Genomic DNA, 24933 nt, shown 5'->3' on the forward strand with positions numbered 1-24933 from the left:
GCCGTAGTTTGAGAACCCCTGTAATATCTTAATTGATGGGATGGCAAGTTGTCATCAACTGTTTCTATTTTCAGATCTAAGTTTTATGATCTTTGAATATCACAATTAGTTGAAAGGGCAAAGAAGGTAAAAAGGGAGGGGAGGGCAAGAGGGAGAAAGAAGTCTGGCTCCTCCCATAGCCTTGGTCTGAAGTCTGAAACATTCTTAGCTATACATTCCTAGAATCAAGGAATCCACCCTTCTATAAAGAGATTCATTATTTATATAACTTTTGTTCCCTGAGAATTTCAACATGAGGCTTCATAGCTCAAGTCTCCAAGGGTAGCAAATAGAAAGCACTTGATATTCTTACATGTGTGAGAACAAAATGATAGAACAAAAAGTTCTGGACTATGAGTCAGGAAACCTGGATCCTTGTTATGCTTCTATTGTTGAGTGACCTCAACTTCCTCTGCGCCCTTCCTGGACCATCTACAGAAGGAGAGGTTAAGATTAGATGACTTCTTACAGTTTTTCTGCTAGAGTCAGACCAACAATGAAAATTGGATCCAGGAAAGAACTTAAAAAGAGAGAAAATTATATTTTTCAATAGGTAAAGGCTCTATAAAGCCACAAAAGCAGGAAGGGAGCAATCAGACTGGTCAGTGATTTTCTTCCCTAATGAGATATAGGAAGGCAAGTCTATAGTGGCTGTGGACACACGGGTTCTTGTGTTGTTCAGTAATTCAATCATGTCTGACTATTCATGATCCCATAAAATACCAGGTTCTTCTGTCCTCCACTACCGCTTCAAGTCTGTCCAAACTCATGTTCCTTACTTCCATGACACTATGTATTCATTTCATCCTCTGTCATCCTTTTGCTTTCAATCTTTTCCAGGATCAGAATCTTTTCCAATGAGTCTTGTCTTCTCATTATGTGACCAAGGTATTTAAGCTTCAGCATTTGTCCTTCCAATGAATAGTCAGAGTTAATTTCTTTAAGTATTGATTGATTTTATCTCCTTGCTGCCCAAAAGACTCTCAAAAATCTTCACCAGCATCACAACTTTAAAGCATCAATTCTGCAGCCTTCAGCTTTCCTGATAGTCCAACTCTTACAACCATAAATTTCTACTAGAAAAAACATAGCTTTGATTACATGGACCTTTGTTATCAATATGATATCTCTGCTTTTTAGTGTGCAGGCCATATTTGTTATAGGTTCCCTTCCAAAAGGCAAGCATCTTTTAATTTCATGCTATGGTCACTATCTGCAGTGATCTTTGAGCCCAAGAATATAAAACCTGACTCTGGTTTCATTTCTTCTCCCTCTATTTGCCAGGAAGTAATGGAACCAAATGCCATTTTCTTGCATTTTTTAATGTAAATTTTCAAGTCAACTTTACACTCTTGTCTTTCACCCTCATCAAGAAGATTCTTAATTCTTTCTGCTATCAAGAGTGATTTCATCTACATATCTAAAATTAATACTATTTCTCTAAGGAACCTTAATTCTAACTGTTGATTCATCCAGCCTCGCATTTTGCATGATGTACTCTTAAAATAAGTTAAATAAATAAGATAACAATATACACCCTTTTCATGCTCCTTTCTCAATTTTGAACCAATCAGTAGTAGAATCAGAGTACCAGGGGGCAAATTTCATCTCTGTTGATTATAACCTATCTGAGCAAATCATTTAATCTCTTTGGTCTTCCTCGTTCCTGGTCATTGAATGACTTACATCTTTATAAATTTAAATCCCACAATCCCGGGGGTACAAGACTCAAATGAAATAATGAATCAGAAGTGCTTTACAAACCTTAAAATGCTTTGCAAATCTGTGGAAGGTTGTTGTTGTTAAAGATGTTGATGATGATAGCCTATAATCATAAGGCCCCCAATCTGGTGATCACTTCATTACATTGAATTCCTGCTGAGTTCAAGCAAGGTTTATAGAGCAATACATGGTAAATGTTCAATAAAATGGTGTGGTTGGAAGAAGTGAAGCATTTTTAAATTTAGTTTTCATTACTAACACTTTCTCAAGTCTAAATAATAAATCAAACCTTGATTGTAGTTTTGTTGGGATTTTTTAGGTGTGACTGTTTAGAATGAATTTTTTTAAATTAGTTCAATAACCAGTTAGAAGTGGCTCCAGCCACTCTTACTTATGATACTCTAATAGCCCATATCCTACAACTGTTGGCTCCTCTCCAGCTGCTATCACTTCCAGCCTAGCCAGGCTATTTCTCTATATAAATCTATGGGAAGGATATGACAGATCACCAGCCCACCAGATTCAAGAAAGGGAAACCTTAGAACAAGGGTTCTTAACATTAAGTGTTCTTGGACAGATTTCAGGGAATCAATAAATTTGGGCCTTGTTAATATTTTGGTTAACAATAATTTGTTATAATTATAATCACCTTTATAATGCTATGTATTTTATTTTTTGAACATTTAAAAACTTTATTCTGAGAAGGGGTCCATAAATCTCACCAGACTGCCAAAGAGTTTTACCACACTAAAAAAAAGTTTAAGAATTCTCACCCTAAAAGAAAGAAGATCCAAGATGAACCAAGGCTGGGATGGGATTCTACTTTGAATGTTGGCCTTGTCTGGGAATACTTTATTTCTTAACCGAACACCGGCAACTCCAGGCACTCAGGAGAATACAGAACTCAGGAGGAGTTAGAGGAGGGAAGAAGGTGGTAGTGGAAATTTGTCCCCCCTCCCACCCACTCTGTGCATTAAAGAGAAAGCATTGAGAGCCTGCTCTATCCTGGAGAAATAGACAGGCACTTAAGGCACAGCAAGAGAGCAGAAATTGAGTTACCACCCATCCACTTAGAGGGCTTGCTCAGGCAGCCCTTGGGATTAAAAAGGGGGTAGCCAGTATTAGTGTTACTTTATCAGATCAGTGATTTCAGCTTTCTTCTGACCATGCAGGACCAGCTAAAAGTAGTTATATAAGCATGTATTTTCATAGGAGCCTATAGCTACAAAGGACATTAGGACACAGAGTAAAGAAAAGGAGAGTTGAAAGATGCAAATAGTTCATTGATCAGAAAACATATCAAGCAGCTTTTTTTTAAAGTAAATTCTTTCAAAGTAGGAATAGTTTCATTTTTTCCATTTGTATTTCTAGCACTTCAATGCTTATTGATTTCCCAGCTGTATGCCCTTCACTGTTTTGGTTGCTAGAGATATAAAAAGTGTGACAGTCCTTGCCTTAAAGAGTTTACATTCAATAAGGGAGAAAACATGGACAGAAATAAGCATATACACACTAGACACAAGGTAAATGAAAAGGTAAATGAAGCTGCGAAAATATTAAAGTCCATGAAGAATAGGGGGCTGAACCAGTCCAACCCCCTCACTTGAGAACTGGGAAAAGTGATGATCAGAGAGGGCAAGGGACTTATCATACTGGTAGTAAATATTTGAGGTGAAATTTGAAAACATGTTTCTGACTATAAAGCTGTTAAACTTTCTATTATATCAGATTCATAGTCTCAAAACAAAGATAATATATGGAAACCTAGAGTCACTGGCTTCCATCATATCACACATTTAGAACTGGCAAGAATCTGGCAAGTCATCTAGTCATAGGATTATAGATTTGAAACTGGAAAGAATATCAGAGGTCATCTAGAAAACTACCAGCACTCTTATTTTACAAAGGAGGAAATTGAGGCACAGAGATCTTAACAGACTTGCCAACAGCAAGCTAGAACCCCCGATCCCTTGCTTCTCTCTCCAGAGCTATTTCCATAAGATCACCATGATATTAGGGGGGCAGCACAGATAAGAGATGAAGAACTCTTCCTCAGAATAGGGATAAACCTCTCATTGTACTCAAAACCACTGAACTCACTGCTATCTTTCTCTAAGAGAATCTTCCCCAGCTCTTCCATTCCTCACCAGCCCCATTCACTTCACATAATTGCAGAATCACTTTCTATATTACTGAAAAAGGAAGTCTTATGAGTACCAGGATCTACTCATGAGGAACCACAAACTAGAGGAATTGATCTGACTCCCACAAATACTCCCCTCTCCACAACCTCCAGGGAGCATCCCTAACTTATCCCCCAATGAATCCAGACTCTCTAGCAGATCTTCCCAGGACCATTGTTTGACCTCGACATGTGCTGGTTTTGATTTTGCCTCATCCTCAGCTCAGTGCCCTTGCCCAAGCTGGCTGGCCCTATGCTCTGAATATGGTTGAATCCAGGTTGTCCTGGATTTTCCATCTGGCATCCTCTTTTGGAAATAAAAAACATGATGTGAGCTCCTCTGCATCTATAATTCAATTATACTCATAGGAGTCAATGCAGTATAGGGAGCAAAGCCTCCGCTAGGTCAACAAGCCTGGGAAGTCAGCAGAATAAATATAATTTTAATATACTGAGGATTTTTGATTTCATCATTGTGAGTGACCTCATAACTAATGCAGATGCTGTATATTCTCCATTCCTCATTTGATGAGGTCCCCAGATTTTAGACTGAAAAACTTAAGGGACCTCTCTTCAATGACAAAGACTCCATGCTTATCTAAGTAGTCATTGGCTTATAGCTATACATCATTAAACCCATATTGAAAGTCTTTCAAGCCTGGTCAGATCTGCCAGCTTTTATTTTATGTTAGCAGAGCTCTTTCAAATTCAAGATAATCCCAAGGTCACAATAAGGCTTCAAAGAAGGACCAGAATGAATAATATTAATAAAAGCTGTTCATTCCACTTCTAAGTAGTTCTATTTATTTAGACATTTTTCTTTACTTTTAGGCTAAATATGTCTCCCTTCATGGCACCTAGGTGGTATCGTAGTGCATAGAGTGTTGGGCCTGGAGTCAGAAAAACTCATCTTCCTGATTTCAAATCTAGCCTCAGAACTTTGCAAGTTGTATGATCCTGAATCAGTCTCTGAACCTTGTTTGTCTCAGTTTCCTCTTTTGTAAAAGGAGATGGAGAAGGAAATGGCAAACTACTTCTGTATCTCTGCCAAGAAAAACCCATAAAGAATAAGTCATGACTGAAAAATAATTGATTAAATGTCTCTCTTCAACATCACCCATTGCCCCTAGTTCTGCCTTCTTGAAGATAAGATAAGTCTAATCTCCCTTCCACAGGACAAACCTTAAAATGCTTGAAGACAACTATCATGTCACCCTCCCCCAAGTCTCTTTTCTAGACCAAACATCCTAGTTCCCTCAAGTGACCCTGACAAAGCATGCTCTTAAGGACCTGCACCATCCTGACAGTCCTCCTCTGAGCACTCTCCAAGTTATCAATATCCTTTGCAAAATATAATAGACAAAAGAATGGAACTCAGTACAGGAAAAAAAAAAAGGCTGACAAGAGTACAAGACACAAGAGTATCATTTCTCTCATTTCCCAAATTTGAACTCACAAAGAAGTTTTCCTGATTCCAGGCCCAAAATTGTATTCATCACATAACCCATCTGCAAAGAGATTTTATTAAGGCAAACCTTTTTCATCTTATTAGATTCAACTCAGTGTTCTAGCCTATAAAGATCTGGCATCCTTTTCTTGAACTCCTCATCCACTTTCTCCTTCTGTCCAGATGGTCTAAAGCAAAGCCCAACAATATCATATTCATTTCTGATGCCCTTTGTTCTTCACTGAAATGCTCTTCACATTTCCCACTCTGGTTCTTTCACATGAGGAAAACTTATTATACAATGCTATTCTACTGCCTAATCTCTTTTACCTATCCTATTATTTTTGAGAAAATATATTCTTTTATTCTTTTGAACTTTTAAGTTTAAACACCACATAAAATGGGTATTTCCATATACATTATAGAAAAGAAACAAATAGTACATGAAACAAATTTCAGTTCTCTTTTATATGGACCTTGCTTTTTTTAAGTATATAATAAATCCAACACATAGCTTTTTAAGCTGTCTTGCTTCTGTAAAATTTCTTTAAGCCTTTCAATAATTCTTATTCTTCCAAAACCATGTTCTCCTCATGGCTCCCACTCCACCATGTCCCAGTGATATCTATGAGGACATATTTGACCTCTTTATATTAGGATTTATATTATTCGGTGCTTTCAGGATGATGTCATGAATTATATTGGTCACTCTTTTTCCTTGAGATTTTCTGAGCAACTCTATTACTATTATCCTTCCTATATATGGTTACATTTCTGTCATTTATCTTGGTAGGTGTGTGTGTGTGTGTGTGTGTGTGTGTGTGTGTGTGTGTGTTTATACATGCATAAATGTGCATAGTGTTTTTCCATCTTACTTCCTATTCAGTTTAATAATCTTTGGATTAGATTTGCCAGACTCGAAGTACATATATTTTACAGTATTTTTTAGATGTATTCTATCCCTAGACACAAATCCATTTTTCCATTATTTTTGTGATCTATAAACCCAAATCCTTTTCTCAATCATCATCTCCAACTGTTCACTTCTCAAAGCTGCCTCTTTTCTGAAGGTTTTGCCTTTCTTTGAAAACAGCAATGAAAACACTACCTGTACTCCTAAGACTTTCTTGACAAAGACTTATACGTGTTTTTAACACTGATTTCTAGTTGCTTTCTAGTGGCATTACATATGCACAGGTGCATCAGCTAGTAGTACTTGGATAGCTGCATTGTTGAAAGTTTAGCAAATATTAAACCTGATATCCTCAACCATTCCCTGGATATGTTGCTGAAGAAGACAACAGCTTTCCTACTATATCTACTGCCCTTTTATAGGTAAGCAAATGAGGCTCACAAGGAGGAAGTTACTTTCCCAACATTGCATAGCTTGAAAATTTCAGAATTGGGATTCAAACTTAGACCAGTTACTCCAAGATAAGATCTCTTTCCACTTCATATGTTAAGGTATTTAGAGCGTGGCTTCCATGGGAAAAAAAGTGCTGAAATTGATATCCTCGCAACACAATCTTGAGTATAGTCCAGATTCCTTCTTTGCTTTCCATCAGCCTCTTTTTAAAAATCTGGATCTTGACCTACCCCATTCTCCCTGCTTCCCATCCTAAGACTGATCAAGCTAGGAGATGGACAGTTCCCTTTTGAACTGCTTAGTTTTGACTTCCTCCTTCATATCTACCTGGCATAAAACCATGATTTCTGACCCATGACATCATATGTTCAATTCAACAAAATTGTGGCAAAATGGAAAAAAAAAGAATAAATTTGGATTTTAATCAGAAGAGAAGAATTCCAATTCCATTTATGCTTGGACAAGACACAGCTTTTCTAAGCTTCTGTTTCTTTGTCTATAATATTAAAGGTTAGAACTAGATAAAAATAATAATAATAGTTAAGATTTACATAGCGCTTATTATGCGCCAGGCAATGTGCTGAGCATCTTACAATTATTACCTCATTTGTTAGTCATAATAACCCTAGAAGGTAGGTGCTATTATCATATCATCCCCATTTTATAGATGAGGAAACTGAAACAAACAGAAATTAGGAATTTTGCCCAGGATCATATATAAATGTCTGAGCTAGGATTTGAACTGAAGTCTTCTGACCTCAAGCCCAATATGCTATCTATTGTACCACCTAGGTGCTTCTAACAATCATAGCTAACTTTATATAGTGTTTACTATGTACCAAGCATTATGCTAAGTATTTGAAATAAAGTGACTTTCCCAAATTCACCAGCTAGTAAATCTCTGAGATCAGTTTTGAAGTCAAGAAGATGAATCTTCCTGATACTCTTGTCTACTGCATTGTCTAGATGCTCATAAAGTGAGAATAGGGAGTATTCAATAATAATAATATCTTACATTTATTTATATAAGCCACATTTATACTGATACATATTTATATTATTTATAAAAGCACATTAAAGCTTTGCAAGTCATGTTTACAGATATTATCTCATTTGATCTTCAATAACCCTGTGTTTGGTGATATCTCCATTTGAGAGATAAGATTTGTAAGAAGCTAAATGACTTTCTTAATGTCATTCAGCTAATATCTGAGGCAGAATTCAAACTCAGGTCTTCCCAATTTCAGCTCCACTGTTCTCTCCATTATATCATTTAGGCATTGCTAATAGCCTGAGCAACGGTTTTAAAGATACAATGCACATTCAGAGAAGGGAGAGAAATAAGCTAGATTATACTTGTTAGAGTGTGTGGAGGTGAATGGTATGAGGTAATGATAGCAAAGGATACTGGTTCAAGGTTACAGAGAATTTCAAATGTCAGCAAAAGAGTTAGAATGTGTTCCTTAAACAATAGGAAATCACTCATTTTTTTTTTCAAATTGTCCATTACGGTTTGGGTGAAAAGTCTTTGAAATTCAAGTTATGCAAGGAATCCCTGATCAATTTAATTTTTTTATCTGTCATTTAACTTTTTCTAGCTCTGGACAGTTTCCTAAGTCCCCATGATTCCGGTTGTAGAAAATCCCAGTCCTTTCCTATTTCGATTGAAGTTAAGGCCATGCTTACACTTACAACTGGAAACAGGAAAGGCAGAAGCAGGGCTCTTTGGTGAGTATTGGAAGAAATTACAAATGCATGAGAGTCTAGAAAAGAGTAAAGATAGTCATCTCTCACCTCTTTGGGCTTCAGTTTACTCATCTATAAAAGGAAGAACCTAAACTACATCTGAGTCCTTTCCAGTTCTAACATTCTGTGACTGAAGCATTTACTAGATTGTCATATGAAATGGGAATGTACTTTTCTGTTTGGCATGGTGACTCCCTTACTCAAAAACCTTTACAAGCAGAGGTGATCCTACCCCCTCACCCTCCAAAGAATGTAGAATGTGAGTCATAGAGCCAAGTGTAGAAAATGACTGCATTGAACCAACCACACTCTCCCCAGGCCTACCTTGCATTAAAGCATAGTGACCAAGGGGTCCCCGTTCCTTTCACTAACTTGACCATATAGATCACGCTGATCTATGTGGAACCTCCCCATTCCCCTATACTCAGTAGTACTCTGGTACTCTATCCCACCCAAGGTTGCTTAGCCTTTTAGAATGATTTCAAGGAACTATTTTGTCAGTAAGCAGAGCTTGTTTGATCTTGGATTTGTTCTTTAAAAAAAGTTGAAAAAGCGCTTTCCATTTTTAAAGATCTTTAAGGTTGGCAAAGTATTTTGCCACCAACATTCTCCAGTCACCATCCCCATTTTACATATCAATAATTCAGAACCACGGAGTCACAGATTTCTAGAGTTGGAACAGACCATGGGTTCATCAAATCTTTCTCACCGCTGAACCAGAATCCCCTCTAGTGTCCCAGCCCTCTCCTAGAAGACCTCCAACTTTAAGGAGAAAGCTATAAGCCTCTCACTTCTTCAAAAAGCTAATGAGTTTTCTATTGGACAGCTCTAATTGTTAGGAAGGGACTATAGCTGATCAAGTCTAGTCTTATGTTATAGAGGAGGAAACTAAGGCCCAAAGAGTTTTAGTGATTTATCCACAGTGGCAGAATCCAGATTTAAAGTTTGGCTCCAGATAAACTTTTGACTCTAGATTCAACATCCTTTCCAATATATCATCCAAAGTAAGATCTTTAACTGGGTAAATAAAAGGCCTGACCTTCAATCAGAATTGTCCGGATATAAATTGTCTTTCACAAGATCCTAGGAAGCCCATTATATGATGTTCAATAATCTCAAAGTTCTCAAAGAGAATTGTGTCTCCCCTGCTTACTAGAATCTCAACCTAGTGTTCCACTCACCATTTTCTATTGTTCCTGAGATACTCTGAATTAAGCTCATTTTGCAAACCCAGGATCACTCACAGCTCATTAAGGATCCTCCTGATTGCTAAGCAGAGAATAAAAAGTACTGTCACATAGAATTAAGTACCCATTTTAGTAAGAATAATCACAATCTGAAACTGGTTCAGAGGAAGAAAAGTAGAGTGTGGGAGGGGCATAGACCTTTCTAGAGATGATTTGGTCAAAGAAACTGAAAGTGTTTTCCCTAGAAAAAAGAAAACATGGAGAGGAAAGAAAAAATCACTTTCTTAATATATCTGAAGAGCTGTCCAGTGGAAGAGAAGGCTTATATTTGTTCTATTTGGCCCCAGGGGACAGAATTAGGAATATTGGTAGAAATAACCCTGGGATGGATGAGGGTGGGGGTAGAAAATGATGACACCCTGACAGACAGGAATTGGACATTCCTGAGATGTGCATTGCCACACTGATCACTGTGCTTATTATCCCTCCTTCAGGAAGCCTTTTCTGGCCTATACTTCCAACTCTAGAATCATCCTCACCTGCTGGAAAAATGTGTGAGACTTGAAGTTCCTCAGGAAGCAAGTGGAGGAATCTGAGGGAGGATTTTCTGACACACTGAGAACACCACCAACCCAGATCACTCAGGACATCACTTCTCAGACCACTGAGGACATCATTAACCAAGACATGTTGGAAACCATCCCTGCCAACGAGGGCAGCATTCCCAAAATCAGCCAGGTTACTAAGGACACCATCCCCAGGTCCATAAGGCCATCTTGCTACTCTCAATTCATTGAGTACATTATTTTCCTCTTCATTGTTGACTTTTATTTCCTATGATCTGATCAGGAAATATTCAAGACAAGGCCATATGTCAGTCTGGGAGAAAAATAATTCAGGAGTTTTCAAACTATGAGATCAAAGAACATGAATTTAAATTCCTGGATGTCAGAAAACTGTTTATGAGTCTCCCCTTATTGAGAAATAAGTCTCCAAACATAAGTGCGTGCACACTTGTGCATATGTGACTCCTGGCTGAGACAGAGAAAGAATTCACTCATTAAAAACCTTGTCAATCATTTGGGAAATTAAGATCCCAAGAGAAGGAAGCAAAAAAAAAAAAAAAAAAAAAAAAAAAAAAAAAAAAAAAAAATGTTCCTTTAATCTTCATTCAGCCAGGATTAGAGCTACAGAGGCACCTGTAGGTCACTGAAATACCTTCCCTTATCCTCCCCACTGAAATCTATGGCCCAGCTCACCTCATATCCAACCACAGCTTAAAGCAAAGAAGTCACACCTCCTTTTATCTCATTTAGGCTGAGGAGATCCCACCTTATAATAGTCCAACCAAGAAGGGTCCTCTAAGGAGCTTTTGATCCTGAAAGACACACACACACACACACACACACACATACACACACACACACATACACACTGAGAATTGTGAATTCAGAAATGTTCAATAGACTGAGCACAGTCTCAGGGAGAAAGTGGGTAAGGTAAGGAGACTGACAGAAGGTAAGAGGGTCAAAAGGAGTATGAGAAGAGGATATGAAGTGAGGGATGTGAGGGGAAAGAAGGGAAATAAGCACTTATGTGGTGTGTTCTGTGTGCCAGGAACGATGCCAAACACTCTACTTTTGAAAAAATGAAGTAGCAGGCTTAGAAGTGGAGAAGGAAGGGAACACAAGAAGGAAGGTGTGAGAGGGAAGATTGGGAGGAGGTGTAACAGTTCAGGAATGAAGAGCATCTGAGATATGACAAGGGAGTTTAGGCATGGGGAAATAAAACAGAGTAAAAGTTATAAGTAATATGAAGGCAAGGAGAAGCAGGGGGAAAGGAAATAAGGAGAATATAAAATGAAACATGAAGGGAATAGATAAGAAATGGTAGATTGAGGAACTCAGAGTCTAGAAAGTGAGTTGAAAACATGGCGCTAAGGGACTAACACTACCCAAGTCTCCTTTATATTCTTATAGATCCTCCTTAAACTCTTGCAGTTTTTAACTTCTGCAAAGGGAAGATTCTCTTCCTCTCCAAGTAACACATATACACACACACTACCACCACCACCACCACCACTACCAACAACAGTCTTTCACATGTGCTGAATTTTATAAGAAAACTTTTCTAAAATAAAGGGGAAGGACAAGGGAGGCTCTGATGGAAAGTGTTTTTATAAGGAGAAGTCCCACAGGAAATGTGGATTCAGTTTCCAAACACTGATTAAAACTGAAGACTGAGCAAGCTGTGCATCAAATGGGCCATGTGCTCAAAAATTCTCCTTTGTTTCCTCTCTCCTAGTCCCTTCAACTTTCCTCACTCACCCAATTGACAGAATTAATGAAACTTCTGAGAAAAGGCACTTTAAAAAAAAAATGGAAAACTTGCCTGATGAGAACAGAAAAATCTGCAAATATGGCAGGCCAAGAATGATTAAGAAAACAGATCATCTTTGAGAAGAGCACTGACCTAGGAGACATGAAATTCCCAGGCTCCAACCAGGACACTGAAGCTAACTTGATCCATGATTTATAGTCTTTCTTCCTGGAACCTCATCTCCCACATCTGTAAAAGGCAGGAAGGGATGGAGAGAGGTATTGACCTAGATATTCTAAGGTCTCTTCCCTTCTCCTGGTCTCAGTTTCCTCTTCTTTAAAATTAAGGAGGCTGGACTCCATTAAGAACCCTCTCAGGACTAACATTCCATGGAAAAAAAAACAGAAATGAAGAAGGTCTTCTGAGCCAGAGAGCATTGAGACCACCTCCAGGAAACCTGACACTAATGACCTTTCCTCTGACAACCTCACAGAGCACTTGGTTTGCACTTCTCTGATGCATGTATTCTTGTGTATTATACCTATGTGTATCGGTATCTTATCTCCTAAGAGTTCCTTGAGAACAGGAACCACACCTTTCATAAACTTTAAATCTTCTCAAGCAACAAACACAAGACTCTGCACACAGTAGGTGCTTGATAAATGTTTGTTGAATTAATATTATTGAAATCTATCAAGGGTCAGTATTACTTAGGTCTATTTGAACTTAAGGAGATAGAAAAAGATTCCATTTTTTTTCATCTATTACTAAAAGAGACTTCTAGGCACCAATTATGTTTTAAAGATGACACTTTTAAAAAATCTGAGGAATGAATGAATGCCCAGATCCAAAGCCCTAAAAGTCTCAAAGTAACCAAGGTAGATAAAATACGGGCTTTGGATGCCAAAGCAGTCTGCAAACCACATAGACACCATTAGAAAGCTGAAAAGGAGCAAAGCTAAAGACAAAAGTGAAAGTTTGACCAAGTATGAGAAATGAGGCCAGTGATTAAAATGAGCTTAAAGTGAAAGAGAAGGTGACAACATGAGCTTGTGTTTGTGCTTCTTTGAAATCGTGTTTCTTGTTGTGTCTCAATGTTGAGCCCACCTTGTATCATGAGTAATTAACTAACTTATGTTGTTATTTTAATAAAGAGTTTATTTTTGTAGAAAACAGCAAGCAGGGCATGAAAATATGCATTCTGTATTTTTCTCAAGTTATTTATGCCTAGAGAATCATAGAATCTTTGCAGCAAAAGATATCTTTGAGGCTATCTAGTCCAATTCTTACATTAATACTGAATTCTGTCTACATCTCCATTAAGTGTTCATGCAGGCTTCACTTGAGTACTTCAAATAACATGAAGCTCATTCTGTCCATTGCTAGATAGTTCTGATTATTATAAGATCCTTCCTTGTATCAAGTTGAAATCTGCATCTCAGGAGCTCTTCCTACTTCTATTTTCTTATTAACCTGAACTGATCTTTCTACAAAGCAGCCCTTCAGACATTGGAAGACCACTGTCACATCCTCTTTAAAGTCTTCTCTTTTCCAGAATAAATACCTTTACTTCATCCATTTGATCCTCACTTGATTTGGTTTCTAGTCCACTCATTACTGAGGTCATCCATCTGTGAATGTCCCAATTTGTCAACATCCTTCTTAAAATGTCATACCCCAACCTGGAAACATTACTCCTTTTGTTATCAATAAGGGCAAAGGACAGTAGGTATCTAACATCCTTTCCTCTGAGTGCTAGGTTTCTGTTATTGCAGCTTAATATGGCACTATCCATAAACAGAGATACTTCCACAGCCATCAGACAACTGGAAGATAAGGCATTAGTTTATTCCTGTTATCTCCCTGGAAATTGTGCCAAACCAGATTAGTGCCTAACTAAAACAGGAATACCACAAACTCGAAGTCTTACTCAGAAACTAACTGCCCATTTAAACAGTAACTTTCACACCCATCCATGTGCTTCCAAAATGTGGTTGGGAGAGGGATGCAGGTAAGGGTAACCTAAGTAGAGGCCTGCCCATTTATTCCTTACCACATGACTGAGAAAGAAAGCAGAAGAAAGAGAACTTTCTACAATTGAGGTAGACCATGCAGAATACTACAAGGATGAGGAAGTGAGACTGAGGGAGCGGAAAAATTCCCACAAGTCCCCATCACCTCCCCCCAACAATACAAACACTCATGGACACAAAGAATGCCAAGGAAGTGACTCTGCTTGGACTGGGGCATGGATTTGACAACACGGGCACACCCATACCATGACATACCCAGGCAAAGTTTGCTGCACTCCTTTCTGAATTTGGAAATTTTGAGCTTAAAGCTCTATGACTTTGAATTTTCACTTCCCTTCTCTGCTTTCAATGATTGTAAAATATTCTCTAGGGTCCCTTCCAGCTCTGACAGATTCTAAGGCTAGATTTTTCCTTCACATGTCCCTACTCAAGAAATCTCTATTCTCTCACTACAGACTCTGTTCTATTTAGTGACTGGGAGAATCAGCCAGGTCTGTGTATTTGGAAGGTATTAAATGCAGATAATATTCACCTTAACATAGCACCGGCCCCTTGCTCAAAGAAAAGCTTTCCCTCATAAAAATAGCGGTCTCCCCCCACCAAACACACACACAGACAGAGATCCCTTCATACAGAGAGAGGTCAGCTCTACCCAAACAATCTCACTTCCTGAAAATTGTCTCCCCAAGGGAGATCTGAGTTTCAAAACCAAGGTCTCCTTTTTGTGGCCCCTCCCAACAACTCCTTCTGGCTCTTGGTAATTAGGGAAAAAAAAACTAGGTACTAATTTTACACAAAGTCACACAAAAGCATTACAACCAACACACTGTAGGGTCTTAGATAATGTTCCTCATATAGGCCCTACAGACCTTCCTATTTAGCTCCAGGGCAGATTTTTTTCATCAAGATAAGTGATGCCATTAAAAAGGCACAAAATTACATATTCAGGAAATCTGGATTACAACACATAGTTGATTCTTTTCTCTAAACCTTAGATTACTTATCAATAATATGGGAATAATTACTTGCAACACATAGCTTAGAAGATGGCTCAAATAAGTTAATATATTTAATCAAGGACTCTACTTCAGTCTTTTTTTTTTTCTTATTTTACTTCCTTTTTATTTTAAACATGCCAGGGGGGAAAAAAAACTAACAGGATTTGTTAGCATTTATTTTCTGAAAGCATTTTTAGATAACATTTAAGAAATGTGTTTAAAAATAATTACAACAAATCTATTTTCTTATGTTTAATTTGGACCTAAATTTTGTAGTTATTTGTATTTCCTGTATTTCTACAATATTTTACATATTCTAGGTCTGGCAAGAAGTTCCTTTCTTTTAGGATTTATTTTCCCTTTTTATAAAATGAGATAGACTCTTGACTCTAGGATACCACTAATAAGCATACATTTCAAAGTTACCTGAGACAGAAAAAAAGATCTAAAATTTAAAAAAAAAATTATAGGAGAAAAAAAGGAAAGTAAGTACTCACAAACTGTCAAATGGCTGAACAAAAATTGGTATATGTGACTATAATGGTGTATTATTGAACCATAAGAAATTACATATATGAAAAATTCAGAAAAACTTGCGAAGACTAGATGAGCTCACACAGAACAAAATGAGCAAAACCAGAAAAACAATGCATATGTTGACCATGATAATAAATAGGAAAGTAGTCTAAAAGATTTCAGAACTCTGATTAATACCATATCCTACCATGACTTCAGAGAAACAATAGTGAAGTATGCCCCCTGCTTCTTGGCAGAGAGGTGATAAAGATATAGAAAGAGGCATACAATTTTAGATATAGTTAAATTATTGATTTGTTTTGCCTACCTGTACTTATTTGTTATAAGGGAAAATTTTGTTGGCAGGGGAGAAGAGAGAATGAATCAATCATTGGGAAGTAACAACAATGTAAGAAAAAAAGATCAATAAGGCATTTTAAAATAATAATAGTTAGCATTACTTAGAGCTTTAAGATTTTCAAAGTGTTTCACAAGTTAGCTCATTTGATCCTCACAACTTTTCTACCTATTTACTCAAAATAAAATGAGTGGGAGGGGGGGTAAAATAAATGATCCCTTGAGGCCATTCTAGTACTAAATCCAGAGTCGAAAAGATAGAGTAATCCATTGGGATAGCAATAGTTCCATCAAAGTCAGTCATCACCTTTGCAATTTCCCAATGCCCTGGAATGACCCAAGAGAAGTAATGATATTAGTCTCTCAGGCCTCTGTGTCCTTGCCCCATTCCGTCCTGACCTCTATGTAACATTCACAGATAAGTCCTTTTTCCTTTTAGATGTCAAAAAGAAATCCTTACCTGGGTTTATCTTCCCTGACCCCACCTTTGAAAAAGAAACCCAGACATTCCCTACTACCACTATGGGAAGCAAGTTTAAGATCATAATATTTAGAACTAGAAGGAACTTTTCAAAACAGCTATTCTAGTTTCCTCATTTTATTGAAACTGAAACACATCAAAGATTTTGCAAAGGCCTCATATAAGCCCTTAGGTTGGAACCCCTTCCAACATTAAGCCTAACAGCACAAGTACCAGAGCCTCCTGCACAGAATTGGTTTCATATATCTTCCGAATAAGTTTCATCCTTCAACATCTTGGGATAAATTTAAAGTTGGGATTACATGTTAGTTCAGCCCAATCTGCAAGAAACCAAACCTCTAGCCTGAAATCCCAGTTATTACCATCCCCAAGTCTTCCATGTTTGAAGAGGAAATACTTGCATCCACCATCCATCATCACAAAAGTTTGGCTGATAGGGATTCTAACCAAATATCACTCTAGTCTGATTGTTAAATTTTCGATCTGAACATTTACATCTTAGAAATCAGCAAACATTTCAAATCAGGGCTGGATTTTTTTGTTTTGTTATTGTCTATATTTTAAAAAATGACAGAAAAATGCTAATGATGCAAACTAAACTTAAATGAGCTCTATGTAAGGTTTTCTTTTCTAGAAAATTTGTTGTTAAACATTTGTCAACTCACCTCTCTTATCCCCATCTAGACCTTTATTAATCCTCCTTACACAAGGATCTAGGAGGATTGAACATACTTCTAACTCCTCATTGACACCTCCAAGTCCTTCTTCCACCACCATTAGCCAACAATCTCTAAAACATCGAGGTTCCCATCACTAGTCCATATCCCCTTAGAATTTTTGTTGTTACTATCTGCAGTCTTTTTTTCCACTCAACATCAACATAGATCTTCGGTCTCCCTTTTATAATTCCTTCTCCCTCTATAACTTGTCTTGCAGCTCCCTTGTGCTCTTCATTCACCCAGGAATCACTCTTGGTCAGATCTTCTTTCCTTCTCTCTCAGATGACTATACACTTTCATAATTGTTTTCCCTGACTCTAGTCTCCACTTTTTCCTATACATGCTTCACACAGCTGCCAAAATAATCTTTCTAAAGCACAGTTATCCTCATGTCACTTTCCTGCTTTAAAAAAAATGTTCAGTCAGTAGTCTCTGGAATAAAATAACAGCTCCTCAGTCTAACATTTAAGGCCTTCCATAATCAGACCTCTACCTAACTTACCAGCTTTATTGCATAACACTCCATATCATGAACTTTATGTTCCTGTCAGGCTGGATTATGAGCTTTCTCCTGAACTCAATACTTCATCTCTGTCTTCTCCTTATACAACTTTCTTGATTGATTAAAGTTGATTGTTGTAAGAAATTGAATTTCATCCTATTAGATTCAGCATGGTATTCTAGACTGTCAAAATCTTTTTGAATTCTAATCCTTTCATCCTGTGTATGAGCTATTCCTCCCAGCTTTGTGCCACCTGCAAATTCTATGAACATTGTCATCTATTTCTTTATCCAAGTGACTAACAAAAAGGTTAAACAGTGCAGTGTCTACCATAGATCTCTGGGAAATTCCACTGGAAATTTTCTACCATTTTGATATTAAACTATTACCTATTCTTTGAGCCCAATCATCCAACCAAATCTTAATCCACTATAGTATGAAACAATTTATCAAAAGCTTTTCTAAAATCTCAGTGAACTATATTGACAGCTTTCTCATCTATTAGTTTAATAACCCTGTCAAAAAAGGAAATAAAATTAGTCTAATATAACCTGTTCTCGAAGCTCATGCTGATTCTTTGTAATTATTGTTCCCCTTTCTACATATTTTCCAACCATCTTTGGAAAAATATATTTTAGAATTTTCTCAAAAATCAAAACTAAGCTTAGTTTCTTATAATTTGCTGATTATCCTCTTCCCTTTTGTGAAAACTAGAACATTTGCTCTTCTCCAATTTCATGGTACTTCACTTGTTTGCCACAATCTTTCAAATATTACTGATAGTGACTCAGCAGTCATATAACCCAGTTCTTTCATTACCTAAAGATATAGTTCATCTGAGCAAGGTGACTAGATTTCTTCAAGGACAACAAAATAATTATGTCACCATCTCCTTCCTTACCTTTCTTATCAATTCAGCGTTGGCCAATTTTTTGTTCTGTTCCTAGCACAAAAGTCATTCATCTTGGCTGAGACATTTCAAAAACTTTTCTTTGACTTTGCCAACCATTTAAAGCTATTGTCCCCCTCAAAAAAAAAAGTTTGTTGAATTAATTTGACCTGAGCTAAACAACACATAAGTGGATGAGCTGGAATTCAATCCCCAACTGATTCACAATGTCTTACTCTGGTTTCATTTAAATTTGTAGAGAGCCTGTATCAGAGGATTTCACTGAGTGGAATGAATGAGTGAAAAACATTTCTTAAACCTTTGCACAAAGCATTGTACTAAGCCCTGGGAATACATAAAGGAAAAATCAAAAGTCTCTGTTTTCAAGGAACTCACATTCTGATGGTGGGAACAACATATATAAGAGGTTTTAGCTGTAAGTCAGATTGATCCTATAGTCCTTAGGATCCAAAAGCAAAGCAGATGATAATTCATCTTCTTTCATGTAATTTCCACTGATAAAGTCATAACAATTTCTGATGTTGAAATATTTGACAATGTCAATGATCTGATGGTAAGAACCTTTTATTTGCCTAGGTTTTTTAGTAATCATGATTACAGCACCTACAGAAGCAGGCATTAGGCCAAATCACCTTGGCAATTGCCTTCCAGGATGATTACTATAGGGCTAAGCTAAAATCAGAACCAGTGATCTGGGGGTAAGAGGGTGATGCATCTCCCAGGGCTTTGGGACTCACCTACTAACATTTGGGGCAGTAGTATTCCGGAAGGTGGGTCCCTTCTCCACAGAACTTTTTCCTGTCATTGATGACTGGGGAGCCCAGACTGCAAGCAGTACCAGTAGTCTGGAGGACACTTATATTCCCACATCTTTCCATTCTCAGCCTCTCTGACAGACTTTTTAGCCATTTTAAGAAAGCATTTTTTATGAAGGATGGGGGCCTCTGAGAGCTGGCACAAGGTGTAATCAATGTGTAATTTGTCAAGAGCAATTAGAATCTAAAGGCGGAATGTGAGGCAGGCCTGCCCTCTGTTGACCATACCCAGACATACAGGCAAAAAGGAGTCCCTCAGAGAATCATAAAATGAGAAGGGACTTTAATGGTCTCAGACTCATAAGAGTTAAGCCTTGGGGTGACCTTGAAGCCTTATCACCTAGTCCAACACTATAATTATATGATAAGGAAGATTGGGCCAAGGAAGGGACAATAATTAAAATTTCCTTTTTTTGTCCATTATAACATTCTACCTTCCTCAGTCCAATTCATTCCTGAATAAGAATTCTGTCCACACCATTCCTAACAGGGAGTCAATCAGTTTCTCTTGAAGACCTTCTCGAATAGGAAAGTCACTACCTCATATGATAGGCTCTTTTCACTTTTAAACAACTCTTATTGTTATGCCCTACAATGGGAGAAGCCCTATAATGTAATGTACTAAGATGGTAAGGAAATTCCCCTCTACTAATGTTAATCGGCATTTACAATTTGGAGGTTTAAAAAGTTGTCTGGGCTACTGGGAGAATCAAATAGGAATAATGCATCAGAGGCAGGGTTTTAACCTTCTCTAATCTAGTACTTCATGGAAGCCTTTCTGTCAGCTAAAGCATCCCCCACTGGAACGCAATAATTTAAAAAATAGTAACAAAAATAACCTTTATGTAACACTTACTATGTCTTGAGTACCATGCTAAGTACTTTAAAATTATTATTTTATTTGATCCTAATAACAACCCTGAGAAATAGGTATTTCTGTTATCCCCATTTTATTAGATGGAGAAACTGAGATAAACTTGTCCAGAACCACACTATTAGTAAATATTTGAGGTCAAATTTAAATTTAGATTTCCCTGACTCCAGGCCTACCACTTCATCTGCCATGCCATCTAGCTGCTCCCGATTTCTTCATACTGTTCCTTGTGTTTTTTTCTCTGAGGTCAAGCAGAACAAATAGAATCCTTATTAATCTCTATTCCATAAAACAGCCATCCAAATAATTAAGACAAAATAAATCCCAATCTATCCTTCTCCTCTCCACACTAAATATCTCCAACTATTTCATGGTTTCCAGTTCTCTATTCTAATCAACCTGCTTTGAATGTGTCCCAACTTAACCTTCCTAAACATCCAAAGCAATGCAATAATCTGATCAACAATCATCAGAAATGTCACTTACATCATTCTGGGCTTCATGCTTCAATTTATGTAGGCTAAGACTGTTTTCCCCTATTTACATTCCATGTCACATTACTTCCATATATAGAGCTTATAATGCACTCAGACTTCCTTGTCTTTGCACATAAACTGCTATTGAGCTAAGCTTCTCCCAGCCTGTATTTATGCAATTCATATTTTGAATACAAGTATAAGTCTCCACATTTATAGTGCAGTAGAAAGAGCCTCAGATTGGGAGTCAGGGTTAGAATTTCATATCTGCCCCTTACTACCTACACTTTCTCAGACAAATCACCTTCTCTCCTTGGACCTCAATATTTTCATCTGTATAAAGAAAGACTTGGACTGGATAGTCTCTAAATTCACTTCCAACTGTAAATCCTCTGATTTTATTTGTCCCTATTACAATTCATCTTCTACAATTTGTCATTATAACCCATGTAAAATATTTATTCCCTGCCAAGTTACCCAGCTACTCTCAATTGCTGGAGAGAAACAAAGAGATTTTCAGAGAGAAAGCTGATACATGGGAAATTGGTAAAATCCCTATCCCTAGGCTGGCACCAAAATACACAGGAAGTTGAAAATTCCAGTTCCATATTCAATAAACCTGAGTACACAAATTAGGAAGAAGGAATTCCTTTTCAACAAGAACTCTTTTTAAAAAATTATAACTTTTTATTTTCAAAATATATCCATGGATATTTTGACATTCACCCCTACAAAATTGTGTTCTAATTTTTTCCCCTCCCTTTCTCCCTCTGCCCCAGTTGCCAAGTAATCCAATATATGTCAAATACGTGCAATTCCTCTATACATATCTCCATAAATGTCATGCTGCACAAGAAAAATCAGATCCAAAAGGGAAAAAATGAGAAAGAAAACAAAATTCAAGCAAACAACAACAAAAAGAGTGAAAATACGATGTTGTGGTCCACATTCAATTCCCACTATCTGGGTGCAGATGGCTTTCTTCATCACAAGACCATTGGAACTGTTCTGAATCACCTCATTGTTGATGAGAGCCATCTCCATCAGACTTGATCATCATATAATCTTACTGTTGCCGTGTTATAATGATCTCCTAGTTCTGCTCATTTACTTAGCACCAGTTTATGTAAGTCTCTCCAGGCCTCTCTTAAATCATCCTGCTGATCATTTCTTATAGAACAATAATATTCCATAACATTCATATACCACAACTTGTTCAGCCATTCTCCAATTCATTTTCCAAGTTTCCAATTTCTTGCCATTACAAAAAGGGCTGCCATAAACATTTTTGCATGTGTGGGTTCCTTTTCCTCCTTTATGATCTCTTTAGGCTACAAGCCCAATAGAGATACTTCAGCAAAAACTCTTAAGGAAAACAGAAAATGATTTGTCCAAAACTGGATTTAAACCAGCATCTTCTATTACAGGTCATGATAAATTTCAAATAGAGATGAGAACCACACACATATAAAAAAATCACATTATAGCCAAAAACAAAGATCAAACTGGAAGTTTCCCCTAACAACTGTAATTTGAAATAGTGGGTAATTCTTAATTAAAGAAGGAATAGAGGCCATCACAAAATACAAAATAGACAATTTTGAGTGCGTAAGAGTAAAAAAGCTTTTGTCCAATCAAAATCAATGAAACTAAAATAAAGAGAAATCTTTAAATGAAGGAAAAAACTTTTATGTCATATATTACTGATTAAAGTGTGATATTCAAAGATCAATAATTTGGCACACATGTATAAGATCAAAGACTATTCCCAATAAATAAGTGGTCAAAGGATATGAATGTTTTCAAAAGGAGAATTATAAACAAACAACATTTTTTTAAATTCCCAATCACTAATAAGAAGGGAAATGCAAATTAAAACAATAATGAAGTCTCATTCCCTAAAAACAATACTTTTTAAAGGGACTGTAGGAAATTAATAAAGTACAAAATACAATTATTCTGGAAAACAATTTTAATTATGAGAGAAAAGAGGCTTAGCTATGTATGGACTTTGATCCAGCAATTTCAGTACTGCATAAACTCTCCATGGAGGTAAAAAACAGAAAGGAAAAAAAGGTCCCATAAGTAGAAAAATGCTCATAGGAGTAATTTTTGTGGTAGCTAAGAATTGGAATCATCGACTGGGATTTGTTTGAACAAATTGCAGCTAAATTAAGGTAATGTAATATTACAGTGCAGTAAGAAATACTATTAGGAATTCAGAGATATATAAAAAGATCTGTATGAACTGATTAATGATGAAAAAAAGGAATGAGAGCTATCTATACACTATCTGCCATAATATAAATGAAGAGAATGCACAAGATGAGGAAAAGAACATCAAACTTTGAGAAACTACAATGAGTGATCTTGATAATGAAGAAGAGATAATAAAATGTATCCCTCTTCTTGACAGAGAAAAAGGAGTTATAGGGACCAAATATTACATATACTGTCAGATTTAATAAATAAATAAACTATTTCTACATAATTCTTTTTCTTTGTCATAAGGAAGAATTCAGCACTGGGGACAAAGAACTAATTCGTGAAATGACTGTGATATAAACAAAAGCATCAATAAAATGTGGGCTTGTTTTGTTTTATGTTTTAATGATCAGGAAATACTTTCCATATTTCCAATTCATTTGGTTATGAAGATGCTTCTCCCTTACTGAAACCTTTCCCCCAGTTTTCTCACAAAAACCTTGTGAGCTAGTACTATGCCAATTTTACAGATGAGAAGCAGTTCATTTTAATGGAGACAAAGCCAAGAAGAACCAGGTTCAAGTCTTGCCTGATACATTCTGGATATGGGACTAAGGCAACTGTATTAATAAAGGGAATTTCTTCACTAGTAGTTTCCTATGCTACTAATGTGAAGGGGGGGGGGAAATTACATATGCATACAGACTCCAAAAAGTTAAATAACTTGTAATAAAACTAGAGTACATTCTAGGTGAAAGTAATTCCTCAACCAGTGTCTTCTCTAAACACGGAATGGTCATTGCCTCAGATAAACTGATAAACCTGAGAAAGAGCTTTAAAAGACCCAGGTCTTCCACAGCATCCAGGGTCAACTACAGTCATCCTGATCTATAACTTGACACTGAACCCAAATGTCTCTGGAAAGGAAAGTGAGACTGGTAACTTGCACAGCCCTACTTAAGTCCAACTTACTTGCAAGCCATGACAATACCTAGCTGATGTCATTGGTCCTCTTTGAGAACAAAGGGCAAAGAACAGTAATCCTTATAGTCCTAGAAAGGAGTCATGGCAGGGAATGAGGTCTCTATTTGATACATGAAGAAAATGAGAGATTGAGAAGTTGAGAACGTGGGCAACTATGTAGCAGCAGAAAGAGCCTCAAATGGTTAGAGAGCTTAGTCTTCAGTCCATCCTTGTTACTATATTACCATGCAGCCTCAGGCACAAATCTTCCCATCTCTGGCCCTCAATTTCATACTCTTAGACCAAATAAGAGAGAAAATTTTGTCGTGCCGGCATCCAGTGTGTAAGATGGTACTCCACTAGAGGGCAGAGCAGCCCTACAAATGCTACGCTCAATCACCAACCCACCATTCTCTTTACCCCTTTTTATCACATTCCCAGAGACCCCAGGGAAAAAACTTAGATTCCCTTCCAAAGCTGATATTCTATTTTCTGTGTTCTAGGTCCACCTAATTAAACAAGCATTCTAAATCACATGTTATGTGCAAGGCAGAAAAGAATGATATAGTTCCTGCCCTCAATATAAATGAAGAGAATGCACAAGATGAGGAAAAGAACATCAAACTTTGAGAAACTACAATGAGTGATCTTGATCATGAAGTAGAGATAATAAAATGTATCCCTCTTCTTGACAGAGAAAAAGGAGTTATAGGGACCAAATATTACATATACTGTAAGATTTAATTAATAAATAAATAAGCTATTTCTACATAATTCTTTTTCTTTGTCATAAGGAAGAATTCAGCACTGGGGACAATGTCTACTAAAGGAAAATAAAACATACCCAATTTACATATTAAAAGGTAAGGTATTGTGGATACAAAAGAGAAATCTAGATGAAATACTGTAGGAAAATTTAAAGAAGAAAAAAATGCTATTTGTTAAAGAGTAAAAGAAAGCTTCATCAGAAGGTAACAATTCAGTTCATTCAATCCGATCCAATTAATTTCAACAAGTATTAGTAAGTGTCTCTTATGTTACAGGTACCATATTAGGCACTGGAAGTACAAAGACAA

At 36.9% G+C, this 24933-nt stretch overlaps 1 protein-coding gene across 2 annotated transcripts in view; it reads left to right on the forward strand.

Moving 5' to 3' along the window:
- The window catches only part of HRH2 (histamine receptor H2), a 49030-nt gene extending 35847 nt beyond the window's left edge, over positions 1-13183 (forward strand). Inside the window, exons 3-4 of one of the 2 annotated variants that reach the window (XR_004232174.1) lie at positions 8355-8484; positions 10184-13183. Coding sequence is in view for 1 of the 2 variants with exons in the window: in XM_031953715.1 (XP_031809575.1) it covers positions 10184-10247 (64 nt within the window). In the remaining variant the exon portion in view is untranslated. The remainder of the gene's footprint in view (positions 1-8354; positions 8485-10183) is intronic. The other variant, XM_031953715.1, reaches the window with a different exon arrangement.
- Positions 13184-24933: the final 11750 nt, after the last annotated feature.

This window comes from Sarcophilus harrisii, chromosome 2 (assembly GCF_902635505.1).
Source record: "Sarcophilus harrisii chromosome 2, mSarHar1.11, whole genome shotgun sequence".
NCBI lineage: Eukaryota > Metazoa > Chordata > Mammalia > Dasyuromorphia > Dasyuridae > Sarcophilus > Sarcophilus harrisii.